This window comes from Colossoma macropomum, unplaced genomic scaffold, assembly GCF_904425465.1.
Source record: "Colossoma macropomum unplaced genomic scaffold, Colossoma_macropomum, whole genome shotgun sequence".
Taxonomy (NCBI): domain Eukaryota; kingdom Metazoa; phylum Chordata; class Actinopteri; order Characiformes; family Serrasalmidae; genus Colossoma; species Colossoma macropomum.
In genome coordinates this window covers 22,183,994-22,199,690 of record NW_023494800.1, presented here as the reverse complement: position 1 = coordinate 22,199,690, position 15,697 = coordinate 22,183,994, and the positions used below count along the sequence as shown (strand labels likewise).

Genomic DNA, 15,697 nt, shown 5'->3' with positions numbered 1-15,697 from the left:
GTGAAGTATTCAATATGAGAATATTGTGTAATGTTAGTATTACATACTCAAATTTATTCATGCTCTGAGAAATAAATTAGAATTTGTATTATGGAATATTAAGTTGATAACATCAACTTTGTGTAGCTTTGCATTTTATAGTGTACGCAGGTCGAGGCACGGCACCATGAGATTACACAATTGTTTAGTCACAGTCTGTTTAAAGATAACTAGATAATTACACACTTTGAACAACAAATTGTTATGACACTGCATCAGAGGTCCCATGAGCTCTTCAGAAGCAGAACAGTGTCAATAAAAGGATGGCTGGCAGGGCATCTACTACAACTGTTAGGGTTGTATCAATGAGATGTACGGAGTCAAAACTGAACTAAGATGTTTTTTTCTGCTGACATTTTGTGCTACCATATAAAGACATTTCAGTCATCCAGGGAGGCTAAAATATCAAAACTGTCATCTCTGAAACACTTTACCTATCAGTGATTTTGGGCTGTACATGCTTTGTCTGCTACTGAGATATTTATTTTGTATGTAAATGAAACATACCCAACAAAAGACTGCAAAGCAAAATTTTCCCAACTCTCGAATGAAAGGCGGTGTTTTGTATTTTTGCTGATCTATCAACTGACCTTCCAAAACTCCATCTCCTTCTTTCTTAATTTAAACTGCTGTCATTTTCTTTTCTCAATGGAAAACCTAACATTTAATAGTCCTGTTTTGAAGATGGAAGGACTGCTTGTCTCTGAACAAACTCTGTATCCTACATTTCTGTTCTTTTTAATTGTGTATTTGCTTATTATGCTTTCTAACACTGGAATCATTTTGCTTATATCTATGGAAAGAAGCCTACACGAACCTATGTACATTCTCTTCTGCAACCTTCCTTTTAACGATGTGTTTGGAAACTCCATTGTTGTCCCGCGGTTAATGGTGGACATTTTTAGGCCAACGTCTGAGCGATACATCAGTTACACTGATTGTGTTATTCAAGCTTTCTGCTACCACATGCATCTTGCTGCCTCTCACACTGTACTCATGGTTATGGCCTTTGACAGATATGTTGCCATATGTAATCCACTGCGCTACACAACTATTATGACTAACAAAATGGTGGCTAAACTGACTGCATCAGCCTGGGGTGTGGCACTGCTCTGTGTGAGCATATTGTTAGCTCTGACAATAAGGCTGAATCACTGCGGAACATTAATAGCAAATCCGTTCTGTGATAATGCATCACTGTTCAAACTGTCATGTGAGAATCCTTACATTAATAATGTATATGGCCTGATATATACTGCAGCTTTACTTGGCTCTTCCATGGGATGCATTGTGATTACATATGCAAAAATAACAGCTGTCTGCCTCACTAGCAAAAGTAAAACTCTGAATAGAAAGGCTGTAAAAACTTGCAGTACACATTTGACTGTCTATTTGATCATGTGGATATCTGGGCTCATCATGATCATACTCCATCGTTTTCCTGGTTATGCAGACTACAGGAAAGGAGCTGCTCTGCTTTTCCACATCGTTCCAGGCATTCTGAATCCTGTCATATACGCCCTGCAGACTAGTGAAATTAGACAGGTTATGCTGAAGATTCTACACTCGAAGAAGATAATGTCATGATGAGAATCTTCAAGGACTTCTCTCTCTAGTGTGAGTTGCCATTGTTATAATAAGTGATAACTATTTCTAGTTATAAAACTGTGAAACTGTTTCCATGCTACTTATGCTGTCCAGGTACAGCCCTTTTTTACCAGAGGCAGATACATGTGAATATACTTAACCTTTTAAATGGCCAGGACCTGCCGGTGAGCCTGAAGTTTTATTACACACTTCTATAACCTAAGAAAAGTTCAGCCAGTTTGCACTGAAGTCCCTGTAGTTACTGAATGATAAGGCTTAGTATGTAATAAGCCTGGAATTTTAAGAAGTTAAGTTTTGATGGATTTGTACTTGATGGATTTGGAGTGTTTTCAAATATAAAAATACAATATAATGCTCCCACTAATGCTGTACTAGCACTGGAATGCTTTACATGGCAGTAGATTGTAATTTTATAGGATATTCAGAATTAAAGAGGTTAACCTCATATTTTCTTACTTTTACTCAAGTTGGTGATAGACTACTTGTATTTTCACTTGAGTTGTAATTTCACTAACAAAACAATGTTTTTACTTGCATGTATGTTTAGGCTGCTCTCTCCAGCTCTGCTCTTCACATATTTTCTCACATTGTCAAGAAAACTCTTCAAAATTGTTGCATGACGAAGTACAAACTCAACAAAACTAAAACACCTGTCACATGATACATTATGTGTAAAATTCTTTCTTTTTTATGTCACAAGCCAACATTTTATCCTTGCTTTCACTCAAAGCAGCTGCCTTTGGCTAGCTTAAAATATAACCTCATTGTTCATGCTCATAAGAGTTGCTATTCAACCTATTACAAAGATTTGAATATGAACTTGGGACATTAGGTTCTCCTTGATATTTGTACACTGCTTATAAAGGTTTCCAAAAAATCAAGAATAAATAGAACATGAAGAAAGCAAATAAAAAATATCCACTAACATTTATTATCTCAAAAAATAATAAAAATAATCTCTAATACATTCCTAATAAAAGAGTGCTGATAGTCCTTGCCTGAAACATAAATATATGTGCATAAATGCTGGACTGTGTTGAGCCCTTCAGAAAGGGAATAAAAACTTTGCACTCAGAAAGTGGAATAGGATTATGTAACGGAGAGAATGCAGTGATCAGTATTCATGTTTGTGTGATGTTTAGGTATATACATGACCATGTGTTTGGTGAAGTACAGAGAAACGGTTGGTTTTGTTTTAAGCATTTAATAACCTATACAAGGTATTTTTAGCTGATGTGAAGTAGTTGTACTATTTTATTTACACTGATTGTTAGAGCTAAGTAAGTGTGTATTATAGGTACAGCATCTGTAAATCTGCAAAACCATATTTCACATGGTTCTTCATGGATGCTGAGCATTAAAGGTCATGTGGATGATTTTATAATTTTCTTTGCAATGAACCAGGACCCTGGTACAAAGATGGCAACCACAAAGACTGTAGGCAAAAGATGTATAAAAGCCTTTGAGGAAAAAAAACACAGTCAGCGCTCACGTGTACTCTCACATTACCCTCAATATTACTGTAAAAAGGTGGTGCCTTTTTACCTACAGGACAAAGCTACAAATTGGTGTTAAATACTATAATTCTTTGTATAGCAATTAACAACAATTTCACAGGAGTTACCGGCAACATTGACAGATATTTATTGCAAATTATGTAGATTTTTTACAGTGCTTCTGTAATAATTGCTTGAAAATACATTTCAGATACAAAACATCTGGTGATGTCCTGATGGAGCTTTATGTATTCTAATTAGCTATTTATCTACCTTTATACACAGTTATTTAGTTTGCTCTGTTCATACAGCTGATCCTGAGACCCTCAATAATAAATGTATACAAAAAAGTGTATGTAACCAGAAATTTCTATACCAGCCAGAATCTACTATTAAACTATTACTGGCTACAATTTTGTGTGGTTTACTCAAAAGAGTGTCTAACTGCTAACATCCTACTATCTAAACACACTACAAGACATGTTTGATTTTGGCTGTCACTCCAAACTAGTCTCTTGGCATATCCTTGGAATCTTTATTCTCTGAACTAGCGTTTCCCAATCCCAGTCCCCAGGCCCTCCCTAGACTGTCCAGATTTTTACTCCAACCCAACTCAAACTGCTTAGAAATGAAGGAAAAATGTGCACCGTCTGTGGGGCCTTGGGAACTTGGTTGGGAAACACTACTTTAAATGGTTGTTATTTGAACATCAGTTACTGACACTGAGGTACTGTGGTGGGTTGCACCTGTAGCCAGCTAACTTCGCAAGCATTAGCATAGCCCAGCAAGGTACAGCTCAAAGCATCACAGAACAATTCTATTTTTTATATTTCTGTCACTTCAACACCAGACATTCCAATGTACTTTCTCATGGTGTGAGTCTTTATCTCTAAACGGGTGATTTTAGGCAGCAGTATACAGGAACTGAGGCCATACTGTGGTTGGAGGCACGATACAACCATGTTTGCATAGCACAGCATGCTACAGCTTTGCTACTAAAGAATAGGTATGATTTTGCCTTATATACTCTAACCCCAATCAGTAAACTTTGCTCACACTGATCGTCTGGATTTGTAACAGTGGAGCAGTTAGACGGAAACCTATACTGGGGTGTTTGGATTTCACTACCTAAGCTAGCTAGAAGAGAGAAGCCAGCTAGCATTGGCTACAGATCCAAACACCACAGAATAGTTTCAATTTTGGCTTTCTGAGCAGATATTTCACTTCACTGTTGGGGTGACAGTAAATCCATAGTACATCCATAGACATACATGCACAAGGCTGACGCACAAGATTAAACTGCAAGGTAAAGGAAAGAACCAGATACAGCCTGGTTACAACTGACAAGTGTTTTATTTTATTGAGTGGTAGAGGTAAAGAAAAATGTCTGGCCTGTCTTTTGTCTTAAGTAAACCTTTGCAAAGTAGCTACTTATTGGAGGTCAGCCACCACTGACACTGCCTAGCTTACTTCACAGGCACTCGTACCATAGGAGTGTGGGAGGCATGGCCTTGCAAAACAGCCATGTGAAGAGACTCTACTCAGGAGGCGCAGCGCTCGCAGTAGCAGAGACATTTATTGTAGGCAAGTTGTTGTTGTTAGCTTAACACGCAAAGTATTGGTTGTACTATTCTGGGCTGTAGGGTGGTTGGTGTTGGGTTGATGTCTACCATAGAGTAGAACTGTATAGCTAGAAGTGACCTGCCCACTACCAGTGCAAGAAAGAAAAGACACAGGAAACATTGCACTTTAAAGGTGGCTGGACTGGTCACCTTTAAAGTGCAATGGTGACCAGTCCAGCCACCTTTAAAGTGCAATGTTTCCTGTGTCTTTTCTTCGCTAACGTCACAATATCATTGCACATCCTGTGTGTTGCATCATTAGCAAAAAGGGGTGTTTGGTATTAATAAGAAGTTACTGACTTAAAGACTTTATTTTGTTGAAATATTAGTACAAAGGTACAAAAAGTGATTGTGGGTAAAATGTACTTTAGCCAATCTCACTATCGTAATGCTGTGACAGTGTGGACAACTCCATACCATTCACAGAGGAACAGTGCCTGGAAAAGGTCTGAACAGTCTCTCCTGGGATTATTAGGTATGCTCACAGTTGAGGTCCAGGCTAAATGGTAGTTAAAGCTCTCTGCATTGCTCAAGGCCTCTAATAACACTGTTCCCAGCACAATAGAACTGCCCTCTCATTTTGTGTTTTTTGGAAAGTCCTGGACCAGCCAGATGTTTGGATTGTGCCGTTTCTTCTGTGCTAGAGAAGGTAATGCTGACACAATCAACAAAGTCACACCACAGCCAACTGCTGTAAATGAGAAACCTCTTGGCACCTCCTTCCCAAGTAGCTTTGCAAAGTCTCAGTTTCCCAAGCACGTTCTGAGCCATGGTTTATGTTTTCCTGTACCTTGACCCTTTGATCCTGTTTGGATTGCTCCTAATCCTAAATTTGTACAATACACTCAAATGTATTCACTCCCTGAGAAATGAATATGAATTTGTTATGGAATAATATTTAATCATCAAATAAGTTGCTGAAATTATTTGTGTAACTTTGCATTTTACAGAGTATATAGATCGAGACACTGCACCAAGAGATTACACAGTTGTTTAGCCACAGCCAGTTTAAAGATATCTAGATGATTACATATACTGAACAACGAATTGTTGTTATGACACTGCGTCAGAAGTCCCATGAGCTCTTCAGAAGCAGAAGAATGTCAATAAAAAGGATGGCTGGCAGGGCATCTACTACAACTGTTAGGGTTGTATTAATGAGATGTACTGAATCAATACTGAAGACGCTTTTTCTGCTACCACGTAAAGATATTTCAGTCATCCAGGGAAGCTAAAATATCAAAATTGTAATCTCTGAAACAGTTTACCTTTCAATGATCTTGTTCAGTATATGTTTTGTCTTCTACTGAGACATTTATGTTGTATGTAAATGATATAAGCACAACTGACTGCTAAGCAAAATATTTTGAAATTTCAAATGAAAGGCGGTGGTTTATATTTGTGTGTCAGATTTTAAACTGCTGTCATTTTCTTTTCTCAATGGAAAACCTAACATTTAATAGTCCTGTTTTGCAGCTGGAAGGACTGCTTGTCTCTGAACAAACTCTGTATCCTACATTTTTGTTTTTCCTAATTGTGTTTGTGCTCATTGTGGTATCTAACACTGGAATCATTTTGCTTATATCTATGGAAAGAAGCCTACACGAACCTATGTACATTCTCTTCTGCAACCTTCCTTTTAACGATGTGTTTGGAAACTTCATCATTGTCCCGCGGTTAATGGTGGATATTTTTAGGCCAACGTCTGAGCGCTACATCAGTTACACTGATTGTGTTATTCAAGCTTTCTGTTACCACATGCATCTTGCTGCTTCTCACACTGTACTCATGGTTATGGCCTTTGACAGATATGTTGCCATATGCAATCCACTGCATTACACAACTGTCATGACTACCAAAATGGTGGCTAAACTGACTGCATCAGCCTGGGGTGTAGCGCTGGTCTGTGTGAGCATATTGTTAGCTCTGACAATAAGGCTGAATCACTGTCGAACACTGATAGAAAATCCATTCTGTGATAATGCATCACTGTTCAAACTGGCATGTGAGAATCCTTACATTAATAATGTATATGGCCTGGTGTATACTATAGTTTTAAAAGGATCTTCCATGGGATGCATTGTAATTACATATGCAAAAATAACAGCTGTCTGCCTCACTACTAAAAGCAAAACTCTGAACAGCAAGGCTTTGAAAACCTGCAGCACACACTTGACTGTCTATATGATCATGTGGGTGTCTGGGTTCATCATGATCATACTCCATCGTTTCTCTGGTTATGCAGACTACAGGAAAGGAGCTGCTCTGCTTAATCACATTATCCCAGGCATTCTGAACCCTGTCATATATGCTTTGCAGACTAAAGACATTAGACAGGTTATGCTGAAGATTCTGCATTCAAATAATGTAACGCCATGATGATAATCTTCAAGAACCTCTTTCTTTAGTGTGAGTTGCCATTGTTATAATAAGCAATAACTATTTCTAGTTTTGAAACCATGAAACTGTTTCTGTGCCGCTTATGCTGTCCAGGTATAGCCCTTTACCATAGATGGATAAATGTAAGCATACTTAAATAAAATCTGATTGTACTTTCTGGGTGTCTTCAAATGCTAATATACAAAAGAATCCTCTCGTTAATATGCATATTTGAAAGAAGACATCCAATTTTGAACTAATTAATTTTCTGTGTGTGTTAAATTTTATTCTGTACTAGCAACAGAGTGCTTTACATGGCAGGACATAGCAATTTTATAGACTATTCAGTTTAACTTTTAATCCCAGCAATGAACTTTTACTTGTACAAATGCTTGTAAGTATTTTTATGCATGTCACCAAATGCTCCAAGATATATCATGATACCTGAGTTAAACTACAATTCCACTTTTATTTTTAAAGCAAAGAATTACTAGATGACGTAATTTCAATACTTACTGAACACAGACCTCCAAAAGAAAAAAACTTCACACTTTATGCATTTAATTTCAGTATCTTTTACTGTCTTGATAAAGTACATCCTGAAGATTTCTATCTCTGTGTAATGACCAGATCTCAGTTATGCAAGGAAAGGGAGGATCTAGTGTCTAAAAGTACAGAGCCTACTGTATAACTGACAAATACATTTTTTCAAGGTTGTTGAGGGACAAGAGCCTTTCTAGACTGCCAGCTATACTGGGGCACACACAGAACTAAGGGGGGCGCAGCTCGACCCCTTGTCAGGGGCAGAATTGATTCTGATTCTCCTTTCGATTCCTTCTCCTTGTTCTGATTCTCCTTTCGATTCCTTCTCCTTGTTCTGATTCTCCTTTCTCTAGTTTTCCCTACTTTGATTCTCGCGGCTGACTTCCTCCTCCCGCCGTCACTTGCGTCCCTCTGCGGTGGTTGGGATTTGCACTCTTGTGGCCGTCATCGGGGCCCGGCAGGCAGGTGCATGCCACAGGCCTATATTGCACTCTTCATTTGTGCTCTCAGTGGCCAGTTTATTTATGGTTAACATCAGATCTAACAACAGGGAGAGTTCTCTTAGCCTTGAAATGCTTCACTGCAAGAAGATAAATATGCATAGTCATTTACTCATTTAAGCAGGCAAACCAGGACTTTAAAAAAAGCCAGAAATCAATAAAGCAGACTGACCTTAGAACACACACACACATTTTCTGAAACTGCTTATCCTTCTGGGTCGCGGGGGGTGATGGAGTCTATCCCAGTGGTCTTTTTTATTACAAGCATTGTCAAGCCCTTTCTAAGAAAAGCCTGATTTCTTATTTTTACCGCAAGCAACTGTCTGTTTCTGTTCCATTACACATATGTCCAATCTAAGAAAAGAGGGGGTGACACAAAGATGGAAATATAGACAAATACTCTTTGCTAGCTTTTGGAATCAATGGAAAAAAGACTACATGATGGACTTGAAATGAACCCATTAGCGCTGCACATTTACTAACAATGTGCTAAAGGTGGAAGACATAGACATCACTGGATAGGATAAATCCCAAGAAAAACATGGAAAATGGGATGGATTATGGAAATGTTCCCAGGAGGAGATGGACTCATATGGTCATGAGTACTTCCCACAGGACTTTGTTGTGACCTATTCAGCTATTGTATCCTTCAGAGATCAATGACCAGATAAGTGACGAACTACGTGGAAGGGTGATGTGACTTTAATTTTGAGTTCTTTAAAAGATCTGTGAGAAACTAGTCTGTAACTTAAGATGCTTTTTACTTTTTGTCACTTTTTAGACTGAAAAGGAAAAATCTGTATACATTCAGCATAAGAACTTTTCTTCTTTTTTCAGTATTTCGAAACATTTCTAATAAACTAGGTTCATTTGAAGGAACAACGCTTGGTTGTTATTATTTGGAACTTGCCATTACATATACAATACAAAACATCAAGAGCCCTCGCATCAACACACATGAATAAACATAACATTGAGTGCATTCTTAAAAACAATTATATGTACAGTAATATATGTACAGTTTGTAAAGTAAACAATGTCAAATGTGCATAATCCTCAGAATGAGTCAAGTGGGTCAACTGTTTCTTAAACAATTTGAGCAAACAGAAACAGAAATACTAGGTACTAAGTGTGAAAAATTTACTTCTTCTCATATTGATTTGTATTTATATTCAAATTTTCATATGCTGGTTAAGAAATGACTGTGTTATAAAACAGTCATAAACATTTATGTAATTCAATGTTTTACACTGTATCAAGGCAAAAAGGCTGAAAAATACGATTAACGGGTCACAAAATATGTTTTCCTTGCTCCAACACACCTGATTCAAATCATCATATAATTAACAAGCCTTTCTTGAGTTACACTGGGAGTGCCATAGCAGGGAAAATACTTAAGTACACAAGACAGAGATAAATCAGGAACAGGATTACATATGCAGGTAGTTAAGCACTGCAAACAACACAATGCTGTCACAACACTTCATCAGAAATCCCATGAGCAGTTGGAACCACAAAAGAATGCCAATAAAGGGACGGCAGGACAGCTGGCCAGGCATATAATTGTTGTGTTGTTTTGCATCGATCCTGAAGTTGTTTTACCAGAAAAGGAAAGTGATCAGTGCTGTTTTGCTCATGTTACTGTAACACTGAAACAATACTGATGTTTCTTCTCACCAACTGTTTCTACTGCCATGTTAAGACTTCTAGATGTAATTGTGAATGTTTGTTACATGTAAATTATATTAATACAGCAAAATGTATACATATGTATATAATTTTGAAATTAGAAATTTTTAATGAAACTATGGAAAAGATACTTACTAAAAGTAAAATTTATGTTAAATACATAAATTTGAAAAGAGAGCAAATATTTAAAGATCCCTGATTTATGATTGTGATGAACTGATCTTTCTAATCTCTCTTTGTTTTCTTATTTCAACAGCTGTCATATTGTTTCTAAATGGAAAACTTGACATTTAATAGTCCTGTCTTGCAGTTGGAGGGACTGACTGTCTCTGAGCAAAACCTGTATCCTACATTTCTTTTCTTCCTGGTTTTCTATGTGCTCATTATGGTGTCCAACATCGGAATCGTTCTGCTCATAACAATGGAAAGAAGCCTGCATGAGCCTATGTACATTCTCTTCTGCAACCTTCCTTTTAACGATGTGTTTGGAAATTCTGTTGTTGTTCCTCGGATAATGATGGACATTATTAAGCCAGCATCTGAACGCTACATAAGTTATGCTGAGTGTGTTACTCAAGCTTTCTGTTACCACATGTATACTTGTGCCTCTCACACTATTCTCATGGCTATGGCCTTTGACAGATATGTTGCCATATGTAATCCATTGCGCTACACAACTGTTATGACTAACAAAATGATAGCTAAACTGACTGCATCAGCCTGGGGTGTAGCTCTGCTCCTTGTGGGTACTTTGTTAGCTCTGACAATAAGGCTGAATCGCTGTGGAACACAAATAGCAAATCCATTCTGTGATAATGCATCACTGTTCAAACTGTCATGTGAGAATCCTTACATTAATAATGTATACGGCCTGACATACACAGCAGCTGTACTTGGCACTTCCATGGGAAGTATTGTAGTTACTTATGCCAAAATAACAGCTGTCTGCCTTACTAGTAAAAACAAAACTCTGAACAGCAAGGCTTTGAAAACCTGCAGCACACACTTAACTGTCTATTTGATCATGTGGCTATCTGGGTTTATCATGGTCCTTCTTCATCGTTTCTCTGGGTATGCAGAATACAGGAAAGGAGCTGCACTGCTTGTGCACATTGGCCCAGGTATTCTAAACCCTGTCATATATGCACTGCAGTCTACTGAGATAAGAAACATTATGTTAAAGATTCTACATTCAAAGAAGTTGATGCCATTATGAGAATGTTCATGTACTATTAAATAAAGGATTTTCTTCTCCTGTTTGTCTTGACCTTGTAGTAATATAGTGATTCTAGTTTTGACCATTTGTATGTGATGATGCTGCAAATGCTGTCAGTGTACTGTCCCTAAACAGACCTTACTCAGTTACATGTTCAAGTTCGGTTGGATCTGTATTTTTCTCAATCTTTTCAAATGACAATACTACTATATACTAATATCATATTTGTGAGCAAAGAAATTTTACTCTATTGTATTTAAGTCATTCAGAGTAAGTTCAAATGTTTTTTTGTTTTCATTTCATTCTGTGAAAGTTTTCCAAAAGCATCTTAGGACAAAGATTATTCTTATATGGTAGAGACAGCATCACACTGAACAGTTTCTCTACCAGTTAAAACAATAAAACGCTTTTGGGAAACTGGGCCCAACTGGTGACAGCATCTGGCTGTATACTGCAGGAAAGTCACTGTTATTGCTACTTTTTTCAGATTTTTCATTTTTTCAGTGACAAATGTTTCAATATTGTTGCATGAAAAAAGTGCATGGAACAGAGCAAAATAAAAAAAAACAATGCAGCAATAAATAGCAATAATTTAAACATTTTTTTATGTTTTAAGGCCAAAGTTTGTCCTAATTTTCAATCATTCAAGCAACAACGTGCAGTGTTATGTTGACTTATTATGAAATTTTAGGTTCTATTGTACAGGCCTGTTATTTGAGCAAAATACTTCAATACAAAATGTGATAATTAAAAAGAAAAAGAAACTATTAATAACTGCTTCAGCATAAGCTGTCAAATGATCTTTCAACATCTTGAAAACGATTTAATTTGTAACAAAGTCAGAACAGGTTACTGTTTCTTTCTTTTGCTGCAGTAAATGTAGTGTCATGAACTTACAAAAAAATACTTACGTAGCTCTATACAGCTCACAATGTTTCTCTAATTTCTCCATTTTTAATTTTTTTCTCCTCTTTTTCCCCCTCCTTTTCAGTGTGTGCCTGCATTTGTGTTGGTTACTTATTATTGGTTTTCTCTTTCCCACAGAGTTCAGCCTCTTTGCAAGAAGAAGCATTTTAAAAGGTGTGAGGTAGGCTTTCTTCTCGCCCTTCCTCCAGTAATGTTACGTTTCCCTACCCATGCTGCATAAAGTTGTATTCACCTGAAATAACTTCAGGGTATATTTCCCAAAAAATAATGGTATTTACCTAGAAATACATTATCATTAATTAAAATGGCAGCCTTTCTTTGAGAACCTAAAAATTTGTACATGGACGCATTACAGAATGCACAGACAATAATCACGTAATGTGAAACAAGAGGCAGTGATGTTAGCTGTTAGGCTAGCTGCTGGCAAAGCGTTGCTCCTCTTTGCCAGATATTTTTGCCGCAGCTCAGTATATGTGATTCTGATTCTGATTCAGCATGTGTCTTCACTAAGCAACCACTCTGTTTTCGCTTGTAATGACAACACACCATTGATATGGAAAATTTTATAGAAAATACATTCTCAATATGCCCTGTGATGGACTGGCGACCTGTCCAGGGTGTATCCTGCGTTCTGCCCAATGACAGCTGGGATAGGCTCCAGCACCCCACCGCGACCCAGAAGGATAAGCGGTTTAGATGATGTATGTATGTATGTATGTATGTATGTATACATTCTCAATAACATGCCCTCAGCAATATAACATGTATTTCTTCACAACAGTACCTCAATATGTCAGCTTTTAAACCTGGCCAAAAAAAATAATGTACGATCCAATATGTCTTTTGTACTTCTAAATGTCCTGACAGTACATGGTCATGGACTAGATTTTGCTTTCAATAGCTAACAGGAACATGTTGAGTTACACTGCAGTCCATTTTCTTTAAATGTCCATTTTCACATCAGTACCCATTCTGATAAACATTCTGACACTGACTCACTATCTGCTTCTTTTGATTCACTTTCAAATAAATCCCCAAACGGTACAATTTCACATATAGTTGGCATCTCAGATTCAGATTTAAATGAGCCCATAAACATTCTGTAATAGTGTATTTGATCTGCAAATTTCAGTGACTGTGATCGAGTCATGGCACACAGGAAACATCCTCATCAATTAAAAGGAGAACATTCAGGCTCATCTACAACTTTGATTAAAGAGTTCTATTTCCTACCAGTTGAATCATTCCATAAAATAAAGTGATCACCTTTCATTGGAAACTAGAAATAAATTCTAACTCTTGAAATGCCTGTCACTAAAGTAGACTGAATATGAACTATGTGCAGCAGAACTCCACAAACACATAACTCAATCCCTTATATTCACCCATCAGACCCATAAGCAGCTGTCAGAAAATGGCAAAACTGATTAGAGAATAAACTGGAGTATCCCTGAGTATTTTAACTATAATCTGATCTCTTCCCTCAGCAGTGAGACCAAAACATTTCAAATAAAAGGTTCAGAGACTGAATCAGATGCACTCTCATTGGACAACAAAAAAATAGATTCTGAAGCCCAAAAAATACTGAAAGTTTTAGGTGTAGCTTTGGCAGGAGTTAGGAGGCTTTGCTTCTAATGCGGGACATGAGGCATGTAACGTAGGAGGCATTGGGGCAGGATGCGAGTTGCTTTTATTTAAAATACAATTCAGAGTCCAAAAACAGTAGCACAGGTGTCCATGATGAAATCAAACAAAGTAAACAGAACTAAACAAGAAACAAAAACCAACAATGAGAGAAACAGACAACAGCAACAGGGTATAAAGACACAATGCAAGACCAAGGGACTGAGCAAACACAGGGGTATAAATACTAACAGAAAATGAGAAACACCTGAGACCAATGAGAGGGCGGGGCTGGGAGACAAAGAACAGGTGAAGACAGGGCAGGACAGGGGAGGAGCCAGCATGACAACAAAAGCACATGGCAGATAAACACAAACACACAGCACTAGGAAACCAAGAAAAAGGCAAACACAGAAAGACCAGGACAAAGAGTGAATGGATGTTACAAGGCAATTAAACGATCTATTTCTTAACAGTAAAACAAGTGCCTGGGCTGCTAGATACTGGACATACTGAGCCAAATTTACATTTTTGCTAGAATGCTGATAACATTGTGGCAGCCGCCAACTGCTCCTTGTTGCATACGGTTGTGGTATGTAAAGCTGCACTGTGTGCCCCCCCCCATCCTTGTTATAGATGTTTGCTGTCGTTGCTGTTTGTGTTTGTTTGAATATATGTATGTGCATGTGTTCTATGTGACATGGGGAGTTTGGAGATGTGGGTTGTTTGGTGTAAGGGGGGGTCACCTTGGGAAGGGAGCCTATGGCTCTTGGTCATCTCCTTGTTAGTTGTATTGTGTTTCAGTGGCTTTTCTGCCCTGTTCTTTAATAAAAGAGCACAGTTTTGAGCAGAATTTATGGCTTAATCCTGACTTTTCCTTTGTACCACACTACACTAGTGTCAGGACTAGAAAAGATTGAGCAGAAGATTGATAAACTCTGTGGCAGACGGCGAAGGAGAAGAGAAGACCAGCTGATTGAGGAAGGCGATGGCTGAGAAGGCAGCCAAAGAGGTGAGCAAGGTGGCGATGCGGCGGCGATCAGCAAGGACAGCAAAAGCAGCGGAGTACTGACGGTCGGCGGCATCCAGCAGCGGCATGGCAGGGCAGAACCAGAGCGTATTCGACTACCATGTTACAATGCTGAGGGTGCCCAATTTCACGCAGCTCACCCAAAAACCTTAAATATTCTAAGTCAGCTAAAAGACTTCAACTCAGACAGGCTCTCTTCTTTAAACGTTTTGACTTACAGACCTAGACCCAAGAACATCAAGGCAGATGCCTTATCTCCACTTTACGGGCCAGAGCAAAGGATGAGGGGAAAGGAACCTATAATTCCTCCGGCAGAAAATACAGGAAGCCCACAACAACCATCCCATACCCACTGAATTCCCACCAGACAAGGTATTTGTTCCACAGAGTATTCGCTCTCATTTGTTACAAATAATACACACCTCTCCCAGTTCTGCTCACGCAGGTATTCAGAGGATGGTAGCTTTAGTCCGGAACAAATTTTGGTGGCCAACATTAGAAAGAGACGTCTCCGCTTTCCGGACTCAGGAAACTTGGTTTCACCTGGACTCACTACAGGTAAGTATACATTCAAACAATATAATAATCAATCACGATATATACATATTCTTACTGGTTTGTAAGTGCTTGGTGATGTGTCAGGTTTAACTGACATCATCACGGGTATTAAGTGACAGGCCTTGGAGAAATAATTTATAATTACCCGTAAGGTGGTGTGGCCTAGCCGCAACGGATGTGACATTTGTGCCTCATCTAAATCCCCATGTCAGCCTATTCTCCATCGAACCTGGTCACACTTGAGTGTGGATCCCCCCCCCCTTGGCTAGGCCTGGGAGGATCCACCATGGCCCATGGGAGGGGGAGAACCTGTAAAAGAGAGAAATTTTGCTAGAAGCATGTTATTGATAAATTGTGGTCCTAAAGGTACCTAACTATATATATATATATATATACACACACACTACATCAGCATTGCTAGCCGTGAATGAACTAATATACATGTTGGAATCGATGACTTATTTGCT

The 15,697-nt window shown here is 38.2% G+C and overlaps 3 protein-coding genes across 3 annotated transcripts; all 3 read left to right on the top strand.

Moving 5' to 3' along the window:
* The first annotated feature begins 687 nt into the window (after nt 1-687).
* On the top strand, nt 688-1,626 carry LOC118820098 (olfactory receptor 52D1-like). The gene has a single exon (XM_036588230.1). It carries the CDS (start codon nt 688-690, stop codon nt 1,624-1,626), a length of 939 nt encoding a protein of 312 aa, XP_036444123.1.
* Nucleotides 1,627-6,205: 4,579 nt separating this feature from the next.
* On the top strand, nt 6,206-7,144 carry LOC118820112 (olfactory receptor 146-like). Its single transcript, XM_036588246.1, has one exon. The coding sequence runs from the start codon at nt 6,206-6,208 to the stop codon at nt 7,142-7,144; it is 939 nt and encodes a 312-aa protein (XP_036444139.1).
* A 3,006-nt stretch (nt 7,145-10,150) lies between these two features.
* On the top strand, nt 10,151-11,092 carry LOC118820570 (olfactory receptor 52D1-like). The gene is made up of 2 exons (XM_036588928.1): nt 10,151-10,532; nt 10,635-11,092. The coding sequence occupies exons 1-2, from the start codon at nt 10,151-10,153 to the stop codon at nt 11,090-11,092; spliced, it is 840 nt and encodes a 279-aa protein (XP_036444821.1).
* The last annotated feature ends 4,605 nt before the right edge of the window (nt 11,093-15,697 follow it).

Bases quoted from the DNA above. Each gene is read 5' to 3' on its own strand.
- LOC118820098 (XM_036588230.1), top strand. From the start codon at position 688: ATGGAAAACCTAACATTTAATAGTCCTGTTTTGAAGATGGAAGGACTG.
- LOC118820112 (XM_036588246.1), top strand. From the start codon at position 6,206: ATGGAAAACCTAACATTTAATAGTCCTGTTTTGCAGCTGGAAGGACTG.
- LOC118820570 (XM_036588928.1), top strand. From the start codon at position 10,151: ATGGAAAACTTGACATTTAATAGTCCTGTCTTGCAGTTGGAGGGACTG. The intron at 10,533-10,634 runs GTAATCCATTGC...GTACTTTGTTAG, and splicing joins TGACAGATATGTTGCCATAT to CTCTGACAATAAGGCTGAAT.